The sequence below is a fragment of the Pezoporus flaviventris genome, unplaced genomic scaffold, assembly GCF_033815535.1.
Source record: "Pezoporus flaviventris isolate CSIRO_AGI_PZ_B2104156 unplaced genomic scaffold, CSIRO_AGI_Pfla_v1 ptg000001l, whole genome shotgun sequence".
Lineage (NCBI taxonomy): Eukaryota > Metazoa > Chordata > Aves > Psittaciformes > Psittacidae > Pezoporus > Pezoporus flaviventris.
In genome coordinates, this window is record NW_026892549.1 from 36127072 (window position 1) to 36149965 (window position 22894).

Sequence of the window (22894 nt, forward strand, 5' to 3'; positions counted from 1 at the left end):
GTAACCTCTTTAAAATAGTCCTAAATCAGAGTATTTATTCTGCCACCAGCATGTGAAAATTAATGCACAGAAAACTAATAGAGTCTGTTTTGGCAGTTTTGGCACTTCATGCCAATTTAAGAATCTAAGTGACAAAGAGTTTCTTCAAACCACTAGTCAGACTTGGAAAGAAAAGGCCCACCCAACCTCATAGTCCTAGGAGTATTGTCACAGACTGCTGCTGTACAAGCATAGCGGACTGAACCCTCTTAAGGGAATATAAACTAATGGAGAATATAGGGTTTATCAAGAAAGATTTTAGCATGAATTCCTACTTTTTTTTTTTAATGCAGTCTGAAGTACCAAACAGAAGAGGTATGAATTAATTTAATCCATCTTAATATTGTTTTTTATTATTTTGTTCTAACAACCTTATGCTAGCTCCCTGCCACCAGCATACGGATCACTGCAGCTAGGCTTACTTAGATCTGAGCCTGAACTTGTAGCTAAAACTGAACCAGCAGATCTTTGTGGAAGCACACTGTCACAGTAATCTACAGATTTTCAGTTACAAGAAACTTCAGCAACAGTGGAGACTTTATAATCTCGAATTGTCACTTGCCAATTTTGATAGATGGCCAAGAAGATGAGAATTTCTCTTTATTTCTGTTTTAAGTTAAATATCTGACACCCATTTAAATCAGAAAACAGGAACAAAGAGCATTGTCTCTAGCTGACTTTAATGCCAGGAACCAAATTCCTGACTGGAAGCATTTTTCTTCCGCTCCACAATGATGGAAGCAATCCTGCTTGACTTTGCAACAGAACACAGGGAAGAATTTATTGAAAATGGATTTGGCTGGTGTGTAGCAAAGAACACCACCTGTTCCTAAGAAACTGGCTGCTCCACTTCCTGACTAAGAAGCATGGCCTCTGATCTGATCTGCAACATCAGAGGAAGGGGCTTGGTCTCAGGTCTAGGTGTACAATGGAGACAGAAACATTGACATGTACTATCCTGGTTTTGGTTGGGATAGAGTTAATTTTCTTCCTAGTAGCTGGTATAGTGCTCTTTTGGCTTTAGTTAAGAATAATGTTGATAACACACTGATGTTTTAGTTGTTATTAAGCAGCGCTTACCCAAGTTAAGGACTTTCCAGCCTCATGCTCTCTGCCAGTGAGGGGTACAAAAAGCCAGGAGGGTGCATAGCCAGGACACCTGACCTGAACTAGCCAAAGAGGCATTCCATACCACAGAACAACATGCTCAGTGTATGAACTGGGGGCAGTGGGCAGGAAGGGACTGATAGCCACTGGGGGCCAGGCTGGGCACTGGTCAGAAGGTGGTGAGCAATTGTATCTTGCACCACTTGCTTGTTTTTTATGATTTTTTTGTTTGTTCTCTCCCTCTTTATTTCCTATTATTATTATTGTATTTTACTTTATTTCAATTATTAAACTGTTCTTACGTCAACCAACGGATTTTGCCTTTTTTTTTCTTGATTCTCCTCCCCATCCCACTTGGGTTTCGGGGTGGGGAGTGAGCAAGTGGCTATGTGGTATGCAGTTGCCAGCTAGGCTTAAACCATGACAGTTCTGATTCTGAATATTCATTAAAAATAGCACAAGAAAAGATTAATTTGGTGCCTGAGAAATACATTCAATTAATTGTAACTGCCTATGGTTTTGCTATTGCTTTTCAGCTGCAGGCAAATTTTTTTTTCTTGTTTATGCTGCAGAACTGGTCTAGATACGGCAGTGTTTAAGTGAAAAGAACCTTTCTGAACAGTTTAGAGCTGGGTTATCATAGTTAGGTAAACCACTCAGCACATCCCTAGCTCAAAGAAATGTCAAAACCCCATCACTAATTTCTTAGGCATAGATGCCACTCTCTATATTGAGATTGCCCATCTTGCTTTTCTGAGCCCCACAGAAACTGTGTATAACTGTAACTAAGTATTTCCCCCTGACTGTCATCTCCAAACAGATAATTGTTTTCCACTACAACTTTTGAGAATTTTTCACGGTTTTATACCCTTCCATGTGTAAACCAAAACCAGCTATCACATCTTGAGATGTTTGAGCAATATGAAGTTACTAGAAACTCAGCAGACAAAACCAGAACTAAATGTTTCTTCCAGTTCTTTCAGAATTACATATGACATGTTTCTTTGCTGATTTCTTACGCAGAAGTTTAGTTGGTCTGTGTCTATACATTCATCATATGCAATTAATTGTCTTTCTAGATTGCCACGTCCTTTCAGTTAAACAGCAGCAAAGGTGGAATGTGCAAACAACATTCCATTTCTGTAGCCATTTCCTGTCTTGGACTTGCAAAATTTATAACTGCAAAATGAATTCATATTTTTCCATTAACAACTGATCAGTACACTACAAAGAATTCAAAAGGCATTCTAACAGGTAACTGCATCACTTGCAGCTCCACCTGTGAATAAGGACATAATCAGATGTGTTCGATATAATTGTGTTCAACATAGAATCATAGAATCATTACGGTTGAAAAGGACCTTAAGATCATCTGTTGTTTAATCCACAATTGTCTAAAATACTTTTTCAAAAGCATTCAGTAAGGAAAGATAAATCCTTTATCATCTTACTGAATCTAAACGTGATGTTTGATATGACACAAAGTCACCATTCCAAGAAACTACAGACGAAATGAGTTCTTTGTAATGGCCCAGGTACCAAAGAGGCTCAGAATAAGACTAGTGAGCTGGTATGTGATAACCTCAGAAGGGAAAAACACATTCACTTCCTCCTACAGTACCTTCCATGATCTATCCTTGATATGATCTATCTTCATATTCACATGCTGCATAACAGGATCAACCATAACTGCTTCAGAAACCTCCATCTCTTCTCTCAACAAAACAACCCATGATGACTATATTCCACAGAAATACAAAGTAGTAAAGAGATTTCACCTTTCACAAACCCTGCATATTACCTACAGTGTCTAACTTGCATAAGACAAGTAGATAACTGATTTTGCACCACTTAGTTCTAAATGCAAAACTGATTTCTTAATCTTGGTCACACTGACAACATGTGAACAAAGAATAATAATTAAAAAATAAAACCCCTTAAATAGATACTGTTAGTGGAATGAAGGCTTTTTATTATTATTTTAATTATTTTAGGCATTCAATTAATCTGCTACAGTGAAAGGGTCACATAAATAATTATATTGCCCTTAATACATCTCTCATAGAAAATATTACCATAAAGAGAGTGCCACTCAACCTCTAAATTCCAAACCACATGCACTTCAGACTTTTGTAGAGGACTAATTTTCCTACAGCTGGCATAATAATACTAGAGCAAATATATATAAAACAGTATATAACAATAATAAACAGAGCAAACTGCGCATCCCTATTTTATACAACACTGACTTTATTTTTTAAATGCAATATTACGTATATTCACAATCATACCCTACCTGCAACAAAATGTTCAACTTGTAACTGGATAGAGAACCTCTGTAATTATTACAGAACAATTTAAAACCAAATACAAGTTCACCAAGCTAAAGGAAATTACTAACAGTTTGGGAGAGTCTCTTCACCTCTAACATAAAAAATAATAAAATATGAGATCTCAGAATTATTTTTGCAGTCCTTCCAAGAATATTATATATCATGCACAAGAAAGTTAATTCAGATGCTTTTCACTACAAGGAGTTCCTTGTTTCAGCATCTGCTGGCATTTCAATCCTACCTTCAGGATATTCAGCTGTCAGTACATTTTTGTAAAGTGATAAAGCCATAACAAGTCTGAAAAGACAGGACAACCCTACAGAAGACTTAACAAACTTTTGTGAACTTTAGAAACCATAATAGCTAAAGATACTGTGTTTTGCACTACATAACATTACAAATGCCTTACCTCTTGATGGAAGCAGTATAATACACATCAGTAATAAGGAAAGCAAAAGGCATATAACCATGCCAAAAATTATTTTTAGCCGGGTCTGTAGGACAGAAACAAACAGTAATTACATTTCTAATATCGTCTGAAGCACGCATCTATGGCTTCTAGATAATTAAATCCTTCCACTCTCTCAAACCGCTGCAATTCGTACAAGCAACAAGCAAAAACGTCCCTGCAAAACATTTGAGAGTACTTTCGTTTCCTTTTTCTTTAAAACAAATACTTTCACATCAGAGCCTGGCCTGATGTGACAGAGCTGACAGTTGAGAACAACAGATATAAATGTTACCAAACGCAGAATACGGCAGCATACAGACCTTCATTTTCCTGCTGTATTCTAAAAGAATGTAAATTCTCTCTTCTGGGTGTTGGTCAGTGGATCTAGGAGAGGAGTTTGAAAAGGCAGTGTCGGTTTTCACAGTTGGAGGCTAAACCTCTGGCAGACTTTTTCCCTTTTTTTTTTTTTTTCCCCCCTACATACTTTTGAAAACTATGCCAAATTTCAAAAGGTTTCCATAAAATTAGAAACACGCTTTTGGGGAAGTTTTAGGACCAGAAATGGACAGTGGGTGGCTATATGGGTGGTGATTATATACTTCCCACCAATGTGAGCTATAACCAACATCTGCTTACACTAACTTGAGGGTTTTATGACTCAACAGTTACTTGATATGCACTGTTTTTCTCTGAAAAGTATCTACTGTGTATTTTGGCAATCCTCACATTCTCAGGACATAATCATGACCTTATTTCTGCTCTCTACAGCAAAGTTCAAAGAAAAACCCACAGCTTTATTGTTTAGATATAATTCATGTATATTTACTTTCTGAAATAATAAATGATGGCGTAAGAATGCAAAACAAGAAGCAGAAACATATAATTTAATGTCTTCCACATGTGAGGAGAATTACATTTTTTCTCAGAAAACGATAAACTTATTTAGGCCATGTAAGGAGAACGCAGAGAAGTAAATATCCACAGGCCTAGTGCAAATTCTGAAACAGTGCTTCAACCACCAACTGCACGTATTTTATTTAGCTCACTGAAATGAGATCAACTGAAAACGGGAAACTTCTCGTGACCGCAGTGTCAAGTTACATAAGAGATACTTCTGCAGCGAGAAGAATCGCTCCAGAAGGGAAGCAGCAGCATGCCGTGCTCATTAGGGTGACTTTACCCACGTTTCCTTACTCCCGGTGTGACTTAGAGCCGCTCCGGGGAGCGATGGCGAAGGGGAGGCCGCTCCCCCCAGCCGGGGCCGCGGGGCTTGTGAGGGGGCAGCAACGGTCGGGCGGGAAGGGGGGACTAACGGTCTGCGGGAAGCAGGCACGCTGCCCCCTAGCGGCAGTGCGCACCGTAGCGGCTCAATCCGGGCTGAAAAGAGACAGAAACGGCTGAAAGGAGGCACCATGTCTTCGGGTACTAGCGGCGCTGAGCCTGCTCCGCACAGCCCCTTATCCCGCAGGTAGCCGGGTCCCTCAGGAGCGCTCTGCGCTGTCGGATCCTTCCTTCACCACTCGTTGCTCTTCCCCAGCACCGCCCATGCTTTCAGGCTTGCTGGCGTTGCTCTGCGAGGTTGGATGCTGTTTAGCACATCTGCAAATGCCCTGAAATCCACAATAGCTTATTACCGATGTCCAGGTCTCAGAAGGATGGTCTCAAAAAGGAAATCCTTCCAGTCCTCCTACCGCAGAGCCAGTATCATTCTTTCAGATACTTAACCTGAGGATGAGTCTAGGCCACGCATTTCAGATGTATTAGAAAAAACCAACCAACCAACCAACTACCGATAAAAAACCCCAAACAAGCAAACAAAACCCCCCAAACCTAAAGGGAGGCAGTATCATACTCTTCAAAGTATTCATTCTTACTATGTGCTGTCAGGAAACCAAGGACCAGCAAACAAACCAACCAACCAACCAAGGACCTGTGCAGGGTCTTCTGCCCCACAGCCATGGGTTCAGGCTTTGTGTTATGTACAGAAGGGCATCAGGTATGGCAGCAGCTGAACTAAGCTACAGCACAAAGCCTGTTGTCCACTTATTGCCTGTAGCTTCCCAGCCATTACACATGGTGCCCATGCCAGAGAAGACACAGTGCCTGGCGGTGGGCCTTCCTCTGCTTGGCCTCCACAGACTGCTCCAGGCAGCCAGTCCCAACCGCACCCCCAGGCCAGGCTCAGCTTCCTTCTTGCTGCTGCCTCAGCCTACGTGGCAAATGTCAATCATCAAAGGCTGCCATAAACCAACAGAACAGTCACTAGATTTGACATGAGACTTAAAGACCACTTATTGGAAGTCGCAGGTTGGGCTTCAGCATTCTTGATTTTGCATGTGGAGTCTGCTGAACGACCTCACCTTTCTCCCTGCATTAGTTTCATATTTCTCTTCTGTGCTTAACACCAAAAAGGGAAAAATAAGAGGGTGAGGAAGGAAGTGCAAAATGGTGGTGCCTCTGTGTGAAGTCAGACACGGGGACTATGATTTTTCAGAGGAGGTTAACAAGGAACCAAGTACCCATATCTGACTGAAATTCAGTAGACCCCTCTGGCTTCTTTGAAAATCAAAAATGAGATTAAATAGGTTCCCTGTCACATGAAACTGTCCAGCAGAAGTCTGACTAATGTTTTCCAGAGAAATAAATCTCAGTGTATTACCAACAAAGATGGTGAAGTTACCACCTTAGCCTAGCAGTATGGGCTGGAATTTGAACCCTAACCATTACACCAGCCTTGGTTAGGCAGCAGCTCATCTGGGCAGTGTTTTGGCAACATTCCTTATGTTATATTAGCCTTGGTGGGGGCATTTTTGAAAAGATAGTAAAATCAACTGTCTGAAAAAGTGATATGAAACATGTCTTGTTTTCCCATAAACCCTGTTTCCTGCTCTCCCTAGTTCTTGTCACAACAACAAAGTACGAATTATACCAGATGAAGCTTCTGAGTAAGATCCATTCTGTTGACATAAGCCATACAAGGAAAAAGAGCTGAAAAGGCTAAAATACATTGTTACTGATACACTGTATATGAAGAGCAGAACTGAGCTCAAAAACAATAGGTTCCTAACAAGATAAACCACAGCTACTCAAAATTCCCAAAACAGAAAAGGACTGTGACAAATTATTTTTCCCCATGTAACTCGTGCTTCTTATTCATATTTCCAAACAGTTACTTATTTCCTAGCATTCTGTGCTGCCATGTGTATTTTCAATAACACAGTTCAGAGAAATAGATTTTTTTCCTACCACCATTGGTTATTTCTGACAACCAGAACATCACAAAATTGCAAACGGAGGTTTTGATCAGGCTTTTTTTCACTTCCAAATCTGCAGCTTCCTCTAATAAATGCATACTTAAAGAATGCCTCAAAGGAAATGCTTCAAACTCACATGATCTAAAAGACTTTACTTACTATATGCTGCATACTATGGTTTGTGGGTTTTGGTTTTTGTTTTGTTTTGTTGTTTCTAATTTGGAAGTCTAATTATTTGGGCATGTGCTGTAGTAAGATTCACAAAGGTCGCAGCATTAGAAGCAAATCAAAATTTACCTGGCAAATTCTGTGTATCTGTTGCTCTTAACACCTGAACTCCCTTCTCTGAACTGCTTATGCTAGCACCAGTGAGTAAGGAAACAGCAATTCTTTCAACAGCCAAAGCTTTTCCTAACTCCTGCAACATTAGAACTCCATAATGTAAGATAGAAATAAAAGTGTAACAAAGTTAGAAAAAGGGTGAATCAGTTGGAGAAATGGAAAAATTATGGAACAGATAACACATACATTAACAGATAAACATACTCAGTTTGTACAGCAGCTATCCAACCAGTTATGCAACTACTCTAAGGTTGCTCAGTATTTACATTTCATAGATGAGGACACGAAGATTTACAGATATAAGTTGTGCATGACATCAGAACAAAAGTTGATGAAATAATGAAAATGTAACTAAAGCTTAACTAGTTCTTAAGTAGCCATACACATAGCTAGACAAATTCCCAGCAAGTAATAGTTTTTCTTCTTTCCGCATTTGTGAACAAATAAAAGCTGTAAGTAGAAAATACAATCAGGTTTTGTCACACTCCCTGGAGGACTTTGGGTCCATAAATGCAATAAATGCAAAAGTAACTAGCAGATAAAATATGGCAATTTAGCTTGTATTTTACAACTTCATACTTCCTGCATGAACAATATAGGCATGCTTTACAACCCCATTCAGAGACAATAACTCGAAGTGGAAATTCCTTATCCTACACACCAGAAGGATTCATCTGAGGTTCATAATGCGTTATGCTGAAGTGAGATTGTGCAAACACTCTTTAAGCTTTGGTGATAATGTGGCTGAGTCACGCTAGGAACTGGGAGTGTACCAGCAGCACACTGGTGAACTACAAGAAGACTAGGCATGTTTGCGATACAACCCTGTTGCACTTAAATATAGAAGAAATCCAGCTGCATATGCTCTTGTTCCTTCAAATAAAGGGAAGTGTCAAAAGCTCAGATATCAGAAAATCTACTCCTCATGGAAAATTATTTGATTGAGGACCCAGCAGAAACCTATGTAACAATAGAATCTTTCAACCAGGGTTTTATGCTTCTTTAAAAGTGCTGAAGAAATTACTTCAGACTCCTGAAAATGCTATGCACAGTGATTAAGTTACATAACTATAGCAACTAATTAATACAGAAATCCAGAGATGATGTGGATGATGATAATTTACCAAGAGAGACTATTCTAATAATGAATTTGTAGTATATTTGATAGGACTATGCACATGAGCAAATTACATCTTGAATAACAATCATGTGTGATCTCTGACATTTTAAAATAGATTCTTAGATCAGTGTGTAAAAGGTGTAAAATTTGCCCAGAACTTAATGCAAAATCATCAGATTCCAGAAGGAGCCAAAAGCTCCAGTATTAAGCAAAAGTGTTACAATACAAGAGAGAATAACTTAGTTCCTAAGAAAAATAGATGAGGGGAACGTTTGTTTTTTTTTTTACCTAAGTATCTAATGCTGAATAAATAAATTGGTGACAATTTCATATTTGTTCTGCCCTGCACAATACATAAAGGTAAGAAGAGCATTATAAAAAGATATACACAAATACAAAACACATACATTACAAACTGCTTACACTCCTTGTCTCCCAGTGGCCTTTGTGAATTAGTTGTATTGTTCAAAAATATCTGTGAAATTGCTGTGTCTTGAAACATCTTCGCATATATAATCTCTTAACTCTCAACACACCTGATTTCTTTTTACAGTCCAAAGGTAATTATTGGTATAAATCACTGTTGTGGAATAATTTCAACCTATAAACCAGCCACTATTTCTGTAATTTAAGTGACTTCTAATCTACAAGACTGCTAGAGTGAAAACTCATCAGCATGCATATTTATTTCATTTCATAATGTTGTAATTCATTTATAAGTCTCTAATCCCAAAATGGCCTGTATCAAATTGGTGATATCCGCAATGTGCTGCTCTTTGAATTGCAGTCAGAAATTAGACCCCCCCCCCCGAAACAAAGCCAAAAATATAAAGAAAATCCCACGCACCCCCAAAATCTGGTCCTGTTGCAAACATGAAATGAAATCTGACTTTAAGAAAGTGTACACAGTATTATTCCTTTTAAAAATGTACAGCGATTACAAATCTAGCCATAATAAGATTCTTTTTTGCTGGGATATACTTTTCAGCTATGTTGTAACTTAGAAATTTTACCTGGGGCTACTGAAGCATTTACATGTCCATGCTCATAAACATACCGTTTTATCCTGAATTTGCAAAGCTGACTGTTATAACAACAAACAGACCCTCTTTCCACTCTCCAATATCTTACTTGCAAATAGGGGGAAAGGGAAATCTGTCAATGAAATAAATATGGAGATACATTATGCTATTTTTACATTTGGAATACCACTATCCTTTAAATTTCTAGGGTGAAACTGTAGTAGTATTATTGTCAAAATACTTACAGTGAAAGAGAATAAATAGTATCACAGTTGGCAAAAGTTAATCATTATAGTAATTTATTGAAAAAAGTACATACCTCATTATAGTTAACAATCCAATTAAAGTAACACCCAAAGTCACTTGGCATTGTGCTTCTTGGACAGTAAAATAATTTCAAGTCAGGTTAAGGGCTTGATTTTTTGAAATATCTTTTAACAGAAACTTAGTTTTAGTCTGTCAAAACCTATGAGCTTACGGCTAAAGATAAGAGGGGAAGAACTCAGTCATGAAAATGCTGATGAAGCAACACTGATGCAGAAATAACACCCAGCTAATCTTTTAACACAGCTTCTCTTTTGAAACATTTTATCTTCAAAAGGGTTATAGCAGGAAGAAAAACAGAAAATGACCACCATGGCACATCTCAAGATATCTGTCCTATGGTCTATGCTTGACAACAGGTCACCTAACACACTTCTGACAGTGTTGTCACCCCTTGATGGACTGTAGTGAGTAGAAATGGGAATTTGTTCCATGGAGTACCAGAGCAAATCCGAGTGCAAACAGCAGCCCTGTGACTTCGTCCTTCTCCTTCCTTTTTTTTTTTTTCTCTTCCCTCTTCAAGACAGTTTCCTCAGGCCCAGGGGCTTTTACAGTATGTGATGCAGCACTTCTTATGGGACAAAGGAGCTTCTAATCAGCAGGAAGAGAAAAGCTGACGAAAGGCTTTTAATTTTCATTTTAAGTCCTTAATCTTCATCACTTGAAGGACAATGAGCTGCATAATCAAAACCAGGGAACTCTATGGGCAGCTCTCTCCATCTCTTAAAAATTTCTTTTCTTGTCTTCTTATCTTCAAACACAATCACAAAATTTATAATCTTTAGACAAGGCAGGTCAAGACCTCGGTGAACCATCATATTTCCCCAAGCCTACAAGTATATGAAAATTACATTTCAGATAAAATAGACAAGATCACTAGGCAAAAATAAATACAGACACCACCACCACCATAAAAGTATGAAAATAAGTTTTCCCTCACTTGTCCACTATCTTTACATATAACTTCTCCATTTGTCTGGTAATCAGCATTCTTATCTTGCAGCATCTTATTTTCTCTTGTATGGTAAAGACTTCTGAAAAACAGCCAGACAGCGTGCATCAGATACGCTGCTACATATAGACTTAAACAGTGACTACAATTGCTGAAGTCAGATCTGAAATGTAAAAGGTCATAAACTGTGACTGCTGTGAACATTCAGGAGATGGAGAAAATGCAAGGTCCTTTCATGCTTCTATGTAATAGTGAAATACAGGTGTCTTCCATGCCTCCTTTCGTAGCATTTCAGGAGCTGCACCCATCCTTAAACACCTTCAAATAGGAGCAGCAGGCTGTTATAATCAGGGATAGATCTAGCACATTCTTACATCAATTAGTTACTACTAGCCTGTGCAGAGAGACTGTAAGAATTATTACCCTGTATTTTGAAGGGCAACATTAAGCTGGCAAGACAATTTCATGGTAAAACCTGGTAAAAGTTTTACGTTTAGGGCTGCAGCTCAACTTTATTTTTTTTCAACATATGGGTACTAATTTCTCCTAACTCTTCACAAAGACACAAAATCTTTACAAATTTTTGTAAAAGATCAGTTATATCTCAAAGAAACTAAAACTTTAGAGGCAGTAATTTGGTAGGATAATGTCTGTTAGACAATTAAGCATGAGTGATATGTAATGTACACTACCCATTACAAATTTCCCACAGTATGCAAATGCAATTGAAGTTGAATTAAAACATTTTCTTGGACTCTAAATGTCCATTAAAAGTGGTAAGAGAAAAGTCACCTCCTGCCATCATGGCACGGAAAAGTTAAACAGTTTAGCACAAATGTCTACCAAACTAGACTGCATTTCTTGCAGTGGAGCTAAGAAGCAAGAACACTGGAAGAACTAAAAGAGGTATGTCACCAGTATGCACATCCTCTAAAAATACAACTGTCAATGCACAGCTTGTGGCCAATATGTTGCTTGAGTCACGGGTCATAGTCAAACACTTATCGTGGGCCTGTTACTGGTGGAAGTGTGTGGTTAACTGGTGCTCATCTTTGGTTAGTTACACTGTGAAATACATACTATATTATATAATAAGTGACCTACTTAATATTACCACAGACCCTGTATCCTTTTCCAAAGTTTCAAACTCTGCTCACCTGTTGTGGTTTAACCCCAGCTGGCAACTAAGTACCATGCAGCCCTTGCTCACTGCCCCACCAGTGCCGGGTGGGCTGGGGAGGGGAGTTGGAAAAAGGCAAACCATACGGGTTGAGACAAGAACAGTTTAATAATTGAAATAAAGTCAATTATTATTATTATAAGAAAAAAGAGCAGGAATAAACCCTAAGAAACGCAAGTGGTGCACAATACAATTGTTCACTACCCAGCCCATCCCCAAGCAGTGATCTGCCCCTTTTGGCCAACTCCCCCAGTTTATATGCTGAGCAAGATGCTCTAAGGCATGTAATACCCCTTTGGTTAGTTCAGGTAAGGCTGTGCTCCCTCCTGGCTTCTTGTGCCCCTCCTCACTGGCAGAGCACGGGAAACTGAGAAGTCCTTGACTTCAGAGTAAGCACTACTTGGTAACAACTAAAACAGCAGTGCATTGTCAGCATTATTCTCATACTAAATCCAAAACACCGCATTGCACCACCTAAGAAAAAAATTAACGCTATCCCAACCAAACCCAGGACAACCTTGAAATCAGGGGTAAGAATGAACATTTCCTTCAAACTCATTAACTTTAAACTCCACAGAGCATAGGACTTGACAATATGGGAATAATCTTTTTTTTCCCTCACAGGGCCTAGAGGGTTACAGGCCCTGTGCAACCCTGCTGAAAAGAAAAATCTGTTTCTGTTGGAAAGAGATGAAGTAGTTCATAAACACTCACTGGAAATCTCTTTTCACACTGACATGATGCATGTTTTCAATAACTCGTATGTCTTCCCCAGAACATACCAGCTTGTGGCAATTTTTGCATAGGAATGTTATTTGTGAAGGATTTTTCTTGTATGTCTTGTGCTGATGTCTCGTTGCCTTCATTTCTTTTTCCACTATACTTTGACACTGGAAATTCTGAATCTAGAAACAGATCAGTGAGAGCACTGTAATATTCTGGTGGAACAATAGTAACAGTTTTCTTTTTCAGTTATTTTACCCAGTTCATTAACAATATGGCTTCTAGTCTGTTTTCCTGACTTACGTGTTTCCACCTTTACCAATGGAAAAGCTTACTTTTCTAAAGGCCCAGAAAACATAAATTATAAAACAAGTACTGGCAAAGAATTCAAGGCAATATGTAGTAACTAATATTATTTTAAGTTTTCCTCCCCTAAATAGATTTCAAATAGAAAGTATTTCTTTCTCTTCTTTAAAGGGAAAGTGCAGACTTGCAGTAAATACCTTCTTTAAATACTCTTCCTGGGGCATCTTCTGGACATTCTGAATGGCTTTATACATCATTTTCTCACGGAAAATATTAACATCTTCACGTTCAATAGCTCCTGAGCCACTGGAAGCCACAAGTGCATAGGTGCTCTCATCAGCTCGAGCTCGACCACGAGCCTGCAATTTTGCAAGGAACGCAACATAAAAAGCACACCACCACCACACAACATGTCTTCCTAGTTTTGTAAGGCAAGACATGTACTGTTCCTTATGCAGTGTCCCCACAGAGGACTTTCTTCCACTTCACTCAGACAGATAAAGAATCAGTGAATAACACATACTGTTTCTGCATTATCAAAGATATCTGTGAAAATAATACTCAGGAGGTTTGTAATTAGCATAGCATTTTGCAAAGCAGAAACTATTTTTCACCAAAAAGTAAACATACACTTAAATATTAAATGTATAAATATTTGTGTTCACAAATTTAGTGAGAACATGGAAAAAATGGTATTCTGACATGCAACTATTTCCTTTTGCTGTTGGTGGTACAAATTTCTTTTACATCAACCAGTCTCCTGATCATATTTTCATAGCTTTTCTATTAAGAGACAGCTTTAAATGGATGTTATACCTTTACACGTGGAGGCAAATATTATACTCCATACAAACTGAGGATAGCAACTGGAAATGAACCTTGTTGCAAGAACATTTTCTCTTTTAGCATGGAAGTGTTTCCAAGTTATCTCCAAACCCCAGGTATATGATTTACCACTTGCATATTCCAAGCAGAAAAGCACTTCAAAAAAAGAAGTTATCTGTAAACTCATACCCGCACCATAGCAATTTCATTGGTGACGAGGCCGTAGCGAATAACAATGTTACATTCTTTGATGTCTAGGCCTTCCTCAGCTACAGTAGTAGCAATAAGTAAGTTCAAATTTCCACCTTGGAATTTATCAATAACTTCCCTTTGCTCATTCTGTACATGAAAAAACAAACTAAAACTCAGTACATTAACTTTCAGTTTTAGTTTCTGTCATCAGTTTATTCTAATTAAGAGGTTTAAGAAATATAGTTCAATCCTTTCAGAGTGGAGTGCCAGACATCAAGTGGCTTCAACAGCTGCATTTAAGCATCTTTCAAGATCACAAACAGAGTTCTTATGAATATAATAGGTGTTCAGTTCCTTTTTTGAGGGATAAGGGAGCAGACGTCAAACTTTCCAAGGTAACCAAACTTGGAGATTTGTATCCTATTTCATAGGCACTAGGAGTTTTGATAATGTAGTTGCTCTATCATTTTTGAATTCTTTAAGTACTTATTCAGAGGTTCTGGATTTCTAACACTTCGGTAATTTCAGTTTGATGTACAGACTTCAGCATTTTCAAGTCAAGTTCCAAAGTACTTAAAATTCCCAGTAATAAATGGGGACTGTAATTTGGGTGATCTGGGCAGCACAAAAAGCACAGAAAATTATACACTTCAAAAATAAAGCATCCAAAACACAGGCTTCTGAATTAGTTAGGTATTTCAAAGAAGCTTGAGCATAGGACAGGAACTTCCTGTCTGCTATATTCAATTTCAAAATGTACAGGCTATGGCTTTGTTTGTGCAATGTGGTGCACAAATTAAATATAAAATTTTAATAGAAAACAAGAAACTTTGAGAGAACAATTCTTAACTCTTTTTTAAACTGAGAACAGCTGAAGGAAATGGACCAGCAGTAAACCACACCATTTTTTTTAAAATGCTGAGGTTGCAATTTTATGTGCAGTAAAAAGCAGAACAGTAAAGAGGTTTTAGGATACTGACATATTTTGTTTTGGAAATGTTTAATCTGGAGGTATAAATCATCACAGAGATATTGTATATGAAGTCAACACAATGGTACTAGATGGACTGTTGAGTGATCAATTGGGATATTTCAATGGAAAATTTTAGCAAATACTCTTTCAATGGTTATGTGTCAGTGTAAAGCATGCATATAAACCTGTGTAAGTTGATTAAGGGATGGTATCAGAAAAAGACAGGCATAATCAACATTGTAATTTTTTTCAATGTAGGGACTAAATATAATTTGAATTACTGTTGTCCCGGTAAATATAATTTCATTTAGCTATCGCATTTTTGCTACTGTAATTTTGTTCACTTCTTCCCATGCCTCATTACAACTCCTGTCCTTTTTGACTACATACTCCTCTAGGAAATGGCTGGCTGTTACTCCTATTGCCACAGAATCCAAAACCAAAAAACTTGTTTGTTGTAGAAAGAGAATTGTTCTGACAGTTATTGATCTATCCTGAAGATTATGAAAGTAAGTTGCTGGCAGGTATGAAACCAGAGCTCTCCAGGGTTCCAAACCTCAGTCTGCTTTCTAGTACTAAACTAAGTTCTTTTCTCAAATCATGTACAAGATTTTAATGCTGTAGTGCATAGTTCTGTACCTGAGTCATGGGTTTCATTTCACTGTTATGTCCAGCACCAATAAGATAATGGGCCTTAATTCCCACTTCTTCAAATTTTGGGTTATCCTTAATTCACTGGAATAGAGCAAAGGCACTTAGCCGGGTCTTTGTGAAAATAATTCCTCTAGGTGCCTCAGTCTTCGTGAACTCCTCCATTAAAGTGTTTCGCAACTGTGTTAGCTTCTCATTTTCATATTCTGGCATTCTAGCCAACTCTTTCAGCTGTTTCTTTTTTGCTTTAAAAATAGCAGACATAAATTAAGGAAAAGTAACCATGTAAAATAACAGCTCTAGAAAAAAAAAAAAAAGAACAACAAGGGAAAGGCCAGCTTTCTATACAACTCCCAGCATGGCTAATTCGCAACCAGTTTGAAGAGCAGTGGCACACCAATTATTTTTCCAAGTACGTTTACATTTATTAAAAATACACTAATCAATCAAAATAAATCATCATTAACTTTTAAACATACACTTGATCTATATTTCATGGTAAAAATAAGCAAAAGAAAAAAACACTGTCTACACATCAGAAGTGGCACAGAGTTATGTGTACTGTATTAAAGAGCTAAATCACACCTTACAATTTCTGCAAAGCAGTTTTAAAATAACAGGAAGTTTTTCAAGGGGAAACAGATTAATATGCACAGCCCTCAGAGCTGATAATGTTTTTATAAATTTAGACATAAATTCTCCTTGGGACATTCACTGAAGCGGGAATCCTCACTAGAAGCATGCAATGTAATAGACACCAGGATGGGCACACTGGTACTGGTACTGTACTTTTTAAAGGCATTTCAATATGCTCAGTGAAATGTTAAATGAATGATGGCTTCAAACTGAAGGAGGGTAGATTTAGGTTAGATATTATGAAGACATTCTTTATTGTGAGGGTGGTGAATTACTGGAACAGGTTGCCCAGAGAAACTGTTGGATGCCTCATCATCGGAAGTGTTTAACGCCAGGTTGGATGGAGCTTTGAGCAACCTGGTCTAGTGGAAGGTGTAGTACCAATGCAGTGGTAGTCAATGTATCACAAACTACTACGCCACTTAGGCAGTGGCTTTCTAACTATATTCTTATCATATTTTAGAATGTAATCAAACATACAAATACATACAAAAAGTAGGTAGATATAACAAATTCCCATGATGCCCCCTTAGTTAAACATACCAAGGGCTGCAGTGAGTTTATCACCCAAAGATTAAATCCACTCTAAAGCTGGAAAGAGAAGTTTTAGATATTCTAAAAAGCTACTCCTGCCACCTTCAGTGGTAAAATAAAAAAAATAAAAAATAAAAAAAATAAATTTCAGTATCAGGTTCCTTGAATTTCATTTACCAGCAGAAATGAAATCAATCTAATGCCCTGGTTTCAGCTGGGATACAGTTAATTTTCTACCTTGAGATGGGTATGAAGAGTCATTAAAAACCACGATGACATTATTTAATCTAATCTATTTTTCAGAAAGATTTTTTTTAACATTTCCTGAATTTTTTAACAATGGGATTCTGAATTTGTAGTTCATAGGATACATGAAGCTGGGGTACATGCTATAGTAAAATCTATTTTCCTGTGTACTGCCCAGGAGCTGTAGGGAAGGGGAGCAAACTTGTCTACTTCTTCCTCCTTGAAAATGCAGTAAAGGGCAAAATAGAGGCAAAAAAAGATTACTGTGTGAAGGAATAAATGAATCCTAGTTCAGTGGTCTGAATGGTATGAACAAAGAGCAAATAATTTTGGTCTTTGCAATTTAATCCTCTGTTTAATTCTCTCACTAATTGCTGTTTACCTGAAACTTACACAGGACCATCACTCTCGTCTCTTAGTATATAGACAAACAAAGCTTGGCAGAAAGGACTGGATAAAAGGTGTCATTTCATTACTTTTATATTCCATTTACTCAACATTTTGCCCCTCTAGAGTGTCTACTGGATTACATGTTCGAAGTATCTATCAGAGTGTCCTCAGGGACACTTTACTGGAGAAAAGCAGAGAATAGTTTTTACTTATGATCAGCAAATACTCTTTCAGCAAAAATAAAGTGCCCTTGGGCCAAAGCTGAAGAATACTACATGTTGGGATATGATCACACTATATTGTTTAACGTACTCCACACTGTATGAACTGGAACATCAGATACTGTCATAATAAACAACATGGCAACCTCTAGGATGTAATAATTAATGGGCCCGTGAAAATCATGTTAATGCATAATCTATGGATTTCAAATATTAAATATCACAATGTATGTCTAACTTACCGTGAAATAAACCTATCAGAAATAAATCTGTTTCATCCTGTTTTGATACTGCTGGTGCATCATCATCAGCAGCACTCCTTACTGTCTTCTTACTTTTCTCATCCTTATAAAAGTTATTCAGGTGATTGTACGCATCTACCATTCGGATGGTATCATTAATCTGGAGAGCATCATTATATTTCTTCAGGTGCTCTGCACAGACACGTTCCTTGCGTTTTTCTTCTTTTGCAGCTAAAAGTGAACAAAAAATACAAAAACATGCCTGTGTATAGGATGGCCCAAAGAAATCCAAAGCTGGGGTATTTTTGCTATGCAGTTACCTTTTTTCTCTTCTTTAATCACCCACTGTTCATAAGGCTGAGTTCCAAACTCAGATTTTGGATGAAGCTAGCAATAGTTTTGAATCTCTGTCATGATCTCAGTTATTCTCTCTCTAAATGGATCCTAGAAATACATTGATTACTAGAGTAAGTAAGCATCTTCTGGCAACAAAAACACTCGTTCGTACCACACAGAGTAATTTTTTAAAATGTTAAACCTAAGGTTGCTGTGTGCACTTAGAGTTATGGAAATAAATAGTTCAGAATATTACAAAGATGATACTGTGAAACAACTTTTTTTTTTTGTGTGAATGTAATATTACTCCAGTGCAAGCATTTCAACTATGGTTCAGAAAGTCTTTTGACCAGATATCTTAAAAATATAACTCAAACAAGCAAAAAATTAGTTCTATTTGACTTTACTTTACTTTGCCATACAGAGGAAAGCAGCAGATAAATACACATATATTAAAATCAGCACTTTTAGCACCATAAATCTATAGAAAAAGAGCATTAGCCAAAAGTTTTCAATACTGTACGACACACTTTTAAAGGGCAATAGAACAGTGATTTATTTGAAAAAAAACCATACCCTTTTTTTGTCATCTGCAATCACAGTCTTCTTAAAAGGTTCCTTCACCTGATTCTTCAGTTGGGAGGCATGCTCCTCAACAGTCATGATTCTACATGCATCAAGATTGGCACAGATCTGAGAGAAAACACAATGTTATTTAACATTTAATGAAAACTACTGAACCATCTAATGAATTAATGCAGCAGAGCTTCTCATTTAAATATTGGGGTTTATATAACTTTATTTTCTTCTTACAAAAATTGGATTCAGACCCTACCATCATAAGAAAGGTCAAGTCTTTGAAAAGCATTTGAGATAAGCTGAACAAGTCACTTTTTAGGCCATAAGTGATCCTTGCACACAGGAAAAAAGCTTGTAGATCAGGGTACAAGCCAGGTATTTTTTAAAAAGAAAACATGCCATCAATACTTTGGAAGAGTAGATTTTGGAGTACAAACCAAACAAAATCAATAATGAAACAGAAAAAAAAATGTTGCTAGTGAGTAATCGTAAAAGTCAAAGCTGGTCAGGAGAGTAGAAGATAATTTTGAATTATCCTTCTTGGAAAAGATGGAGGAAATGTTTTTGCTAACTGCACAACTAAACTGGACTTCTCTTGCTTTTGATCTCTTCCAAGAAGTAAATACATACATTTCTGTCACTAAGTCTAAAGCAATAATGGCAAACCTTAAAATTGTTATGAGCAGAGAAAACAGAAAAGGAAGTCTGGAAGGCAACCTTTTAATGTCTTCAGCAGTAGTTATCTATTAGAGTTTGCGTATTCAAATTTAATTTCTTTCAATATAAACCCCAATATCCTATCATTGAGATTTCAGAGATGATGAAAAGGAATTCTGCTTTTTCCATTGCCAGAAAGTTTTTGTCTCAAAATACCTTACAATTCTATCTACACCCATAGAACCTAAAAGCTTCTTACACGCCTACCTATTCAATATCACATTCTGTTCTTGTGCAATCTGCTAGTCAGGAGTTTTCACAGAAGTACTGAGCTAAACTCTACTTCTGTATTACTAACATAAATCCATTGAATTTCAAGTAAAATAGTTTAAGTATAGAATATAACCAATTATCTTCAGTCAGGTATTTATGAAAGTACACAGTACTCCCCTCTCAGTGAGCAGCTAACTGCTGTAAAGAAACACATTTGTATACTACCTGTATCTCACAAGTGGTTTCTGCTTAAGTATTCAAATTTATTTTTCACTTTCTTGCAGCCAAAGCCCAGTTTAGTCATGCTAGATATACAGATATAAAACAGTGTGTTCTCTCTAGGATTTAGGAATACACAGCAAATCCTAATCCATCAGTGGAAAAATAATATTTTATTAACTAAAGCCTCACAATTTTTTGCATTTCTTACCTCTGATCTTGAGAATATTGTTTCAAGTGAGACAATCTTTTCACTTTCCTTTCCAATAATCCTACTTCCCTGTAAAGTAATCTTTATTTGCACATGGATTTTCATTACTTTGTAGTGGGTCAATTTGTTGTATAGTGTGAGCTGAACTCCCATATACACATGAAAAAGATGAATCAGTTTATGTATTTGGAGACTAACACTGACTTTGAAAGTTTTAATTGAACCAGACAATCTCTTTCATGGTTTGTAAGTGTGAGGGCTATTTACTTTCAGAATATGTTCTTCAGCTTTGGAATAGATGTTGTACCTCCTACACCAGGTGAGGCTGTAAGTCCCAGAATCTGAGGCTGTGGGATCAGTGGTTTGTTTTCTTTTGCCAACTTCCTGTTCTTTTTTTCTTTTACGTAACGTCGCATTATGTTGTTGTAGACACCTTCCTTTTGAGTGTGATGACATTCATCAATAATGATGAGTGAAAAATCTGGAAAAAAAACAACAAAACAAAACTCCAAAAAATTAGCCCCAAATTATTAATTTTCTGTCAAATGTAGAATTTGTGTGACTAAATCAGGTTACAGGTAAGGAGACTGTTGAAGATAACCCATTGGTTTGTTTGAGCCCTACCTTACTAAGAAATTTGTAGTGCTGGAGGAAGGCATGGATGGAGGTTGTATATATTTAACAGATTTTGGACGTTTTGCTGCAGTGCTGATACGTCAAGTAGTTTCACATTTCATGAAGAGCAAAAAGCTTTTCTATTTTTGCAAAAAAAAAACCCTGATGGTAAAAAGAATTTCAGAGAGATATTTTTAGTAAACAGTGGTAAGAACACATTACAGTTTAACTCAATCCTATCTTTTATATCTACAACTGCATCTGACAAACTACATCCTGTTTGTTTATGAGAAGATACCTAATACGTTACAACCTTTTAGACATTCTAGAAAGACCTGTCCTGATCAAAATATGCTTCTATTTTACAGCAACACAGAGATTTCGTCCATATTCCTGTTCAATTAAAAGATTTATATTGCTTTATGGATGTGTCACTGGAAAGAACAAAACAGATGGTGGGAGTACTACCAATCATCTTTCTTTTGTAGTGGAGCAAACTGATGAAGATTCAGCCAGGTATTATGTGCTTTTAGACAGATCATATTTACATGCAACAAATAGAGTACTATATGAAAAAGAAAATTAAGATTATTTTTCATTTGTTTTCAATTTCTTACAAATATAGAAAACTTTTTTTTTTAATCTACCTGCATATGCAGCCAGTGACATGTATTTTAAGGTTCTGATCTGACAGACTTATGAATATTTCTCTGTTTCTTGAACAGCAAAACTGGTTTATAGAGCTCCCACTCTTCCCATAGCTGGCTAGTAACTAATTTGATGCTGTTTCCTACAATTCAACAAATGTTTGCAGAAATTACTGTAAAGCAGATCACTGCAATGATCAGGGTTAAACTCTCTTTTCTTTTTTTTTTCCCTATTTTCTTTTTTAATCCTGATAATTTCCATGGTCTTGTTTACACATTAGTGTGCTCAAATTGTATCACTACCAATGGGTTTGTAAAAACTGGAAGCAGATGTTGGAAATTAATGTAGAGCTAGAACATTCCCAGTTCATGTTTCTACTGGAGAAAATATCATGTAACTTCACCTCTGAAGAACCTACAGAAAGGTGGAGACTGAACAATGGAAATTTTATTTAAAGGCTAAACCAACAACTATAAGTAGGAAAACAAACTAGTGCGCCATGTCACTGGGGAAATCTGATTTTCTTTGCACAGGTGGTTCAGGAAGGCAGTTGGACTGCAGTGATGTGGTTACAAATCCAAATTTCTATTTATTTCTAAGATTTCTACTTTTACAAGACTTCAGAAGCAGTGCTGGCAGTTACTCAGTTATTTTGCCAACATGAAATTACTCCCTCTGATCTTGACCATTATCTTTGCAATGCATATTCCTATTATTACTCAGGAAGAACCTAACCCACCGAGAGATGCGCTTCTACTAAGAAATTATACACAGCTTTTGGAAAGTCCACACAGTGACTTCAGCCCTTAGTGAAAAGGTTAAACATTTGGTAAAACACAACTAAGAGAGCCTCCTCCATTTCACTGAGGCTGGAATTTCATGTTATATATATGCAGACCTCTGTAAAAACAGATGAAAAAAGCATGAACAGAAATTAGGAATAAAAACTTTATAACTAATTAGGATGGTTTATATAGGCTGTAAGTTAACAAAATCATAGCCATCATAATGGGGCTGCCTCTGTTCAGGCTTGCTTGGCTTTAGTCCAGCTGAACTTTCTAGCATAGGTGTAACAGCAAGGAAACATGGCCCTGTTTGCAGGGCCATCTCAGTTTGGAGAAAATATAGCTCCTTATGAAGGGAACTTCAAGGTGTGAAACCCATTCAAAAAGCCACTTCATAACACAAGCTGGCTGGGACTCAGCCCAATTGTGATCAGGTCAGCAGTTCCTGTTCAGGTGCCTCTATAAAGCATTCCCAAATGATTCAGATTTGGGTAGGTTTATTAAGTTT

The 22894-nt window shown here is 37.2% G+C and overlaps 2 protein-coding genes across 7 annotated transcripts in view; both read right to left on the minus strand.

The window, feature by feature from the left end:
* Nucleotides 1-4580, minus strand: part of LOC133268590 (prolyl endopeptidase FAP-like) — a 38160-nt gene extending 33580 nt beyond the window's left edge. Inside the window, exons 1-2 of one of the 6 annotated variants that reach the window (XR_009743114.1) lie at nucleotides 4251-4573; nucleotides 3889-3973 (exon numbers count right to left, since the gene is read on the minus strand). Coding sequence is in view for 4 of the 6 variants with exons in the window: in XM_061451942.1 (XP_061307926.1) it covers nucleotides 3889-3973; nucleotides 4251-4256 (91 nt within the window). In the remaining 2 variants the exon portion in view is untranslated. Of the gene's footprint in view, nucleotides 1-3888; nucleotides 3974-4250 lie in introns of all 6 variants that reach the window. The other 5 variants (XR_009743113.1, XM_061451942.1, XM_061451933.1 and 2 more) reach the window with 5 other exon arrangements.
* Nucleotides 4581-9950: 5370 nt separating this feature from the next.
* IFIH1 (interferon induced with helicase C domain 1) overlaps nucleotides 9951-22894 on the minus strand; it is a 28745-nt gene continuing 15801 nt past the window's right edge. The window contains 11 exon segments of the mRNA XM_061451990.1: nucleotides 9951-10822; nucleotides 10933-11026; nucleotides 12839-13029; nucleotides 13351-13512; nucleotides 14168-14317; nucleotides 15783-16039; nucleotides 18064-18294; nucleotides 18384-18507; nucleotides 18976-19092; nucleotides 20606-20634; nucleotides 20637-20819. Coding sequence (XP_061307974.1) covers nucleotides 10640-10822; nucleotides 10933-11026; nucleotides 12839-13029; nucleotides 13351-13512; nucleotides 14168-14317; nucleotides 15783-16039; nucleotides 18064-18294; nucleotides 18384-18507; nucleotides 18976-19092; nucleotides 20606-20634; nucleotides 20637-20819 — 1721 coding nt within the window. The 3' untranslated portion in view covers nucleotides 9951-10639.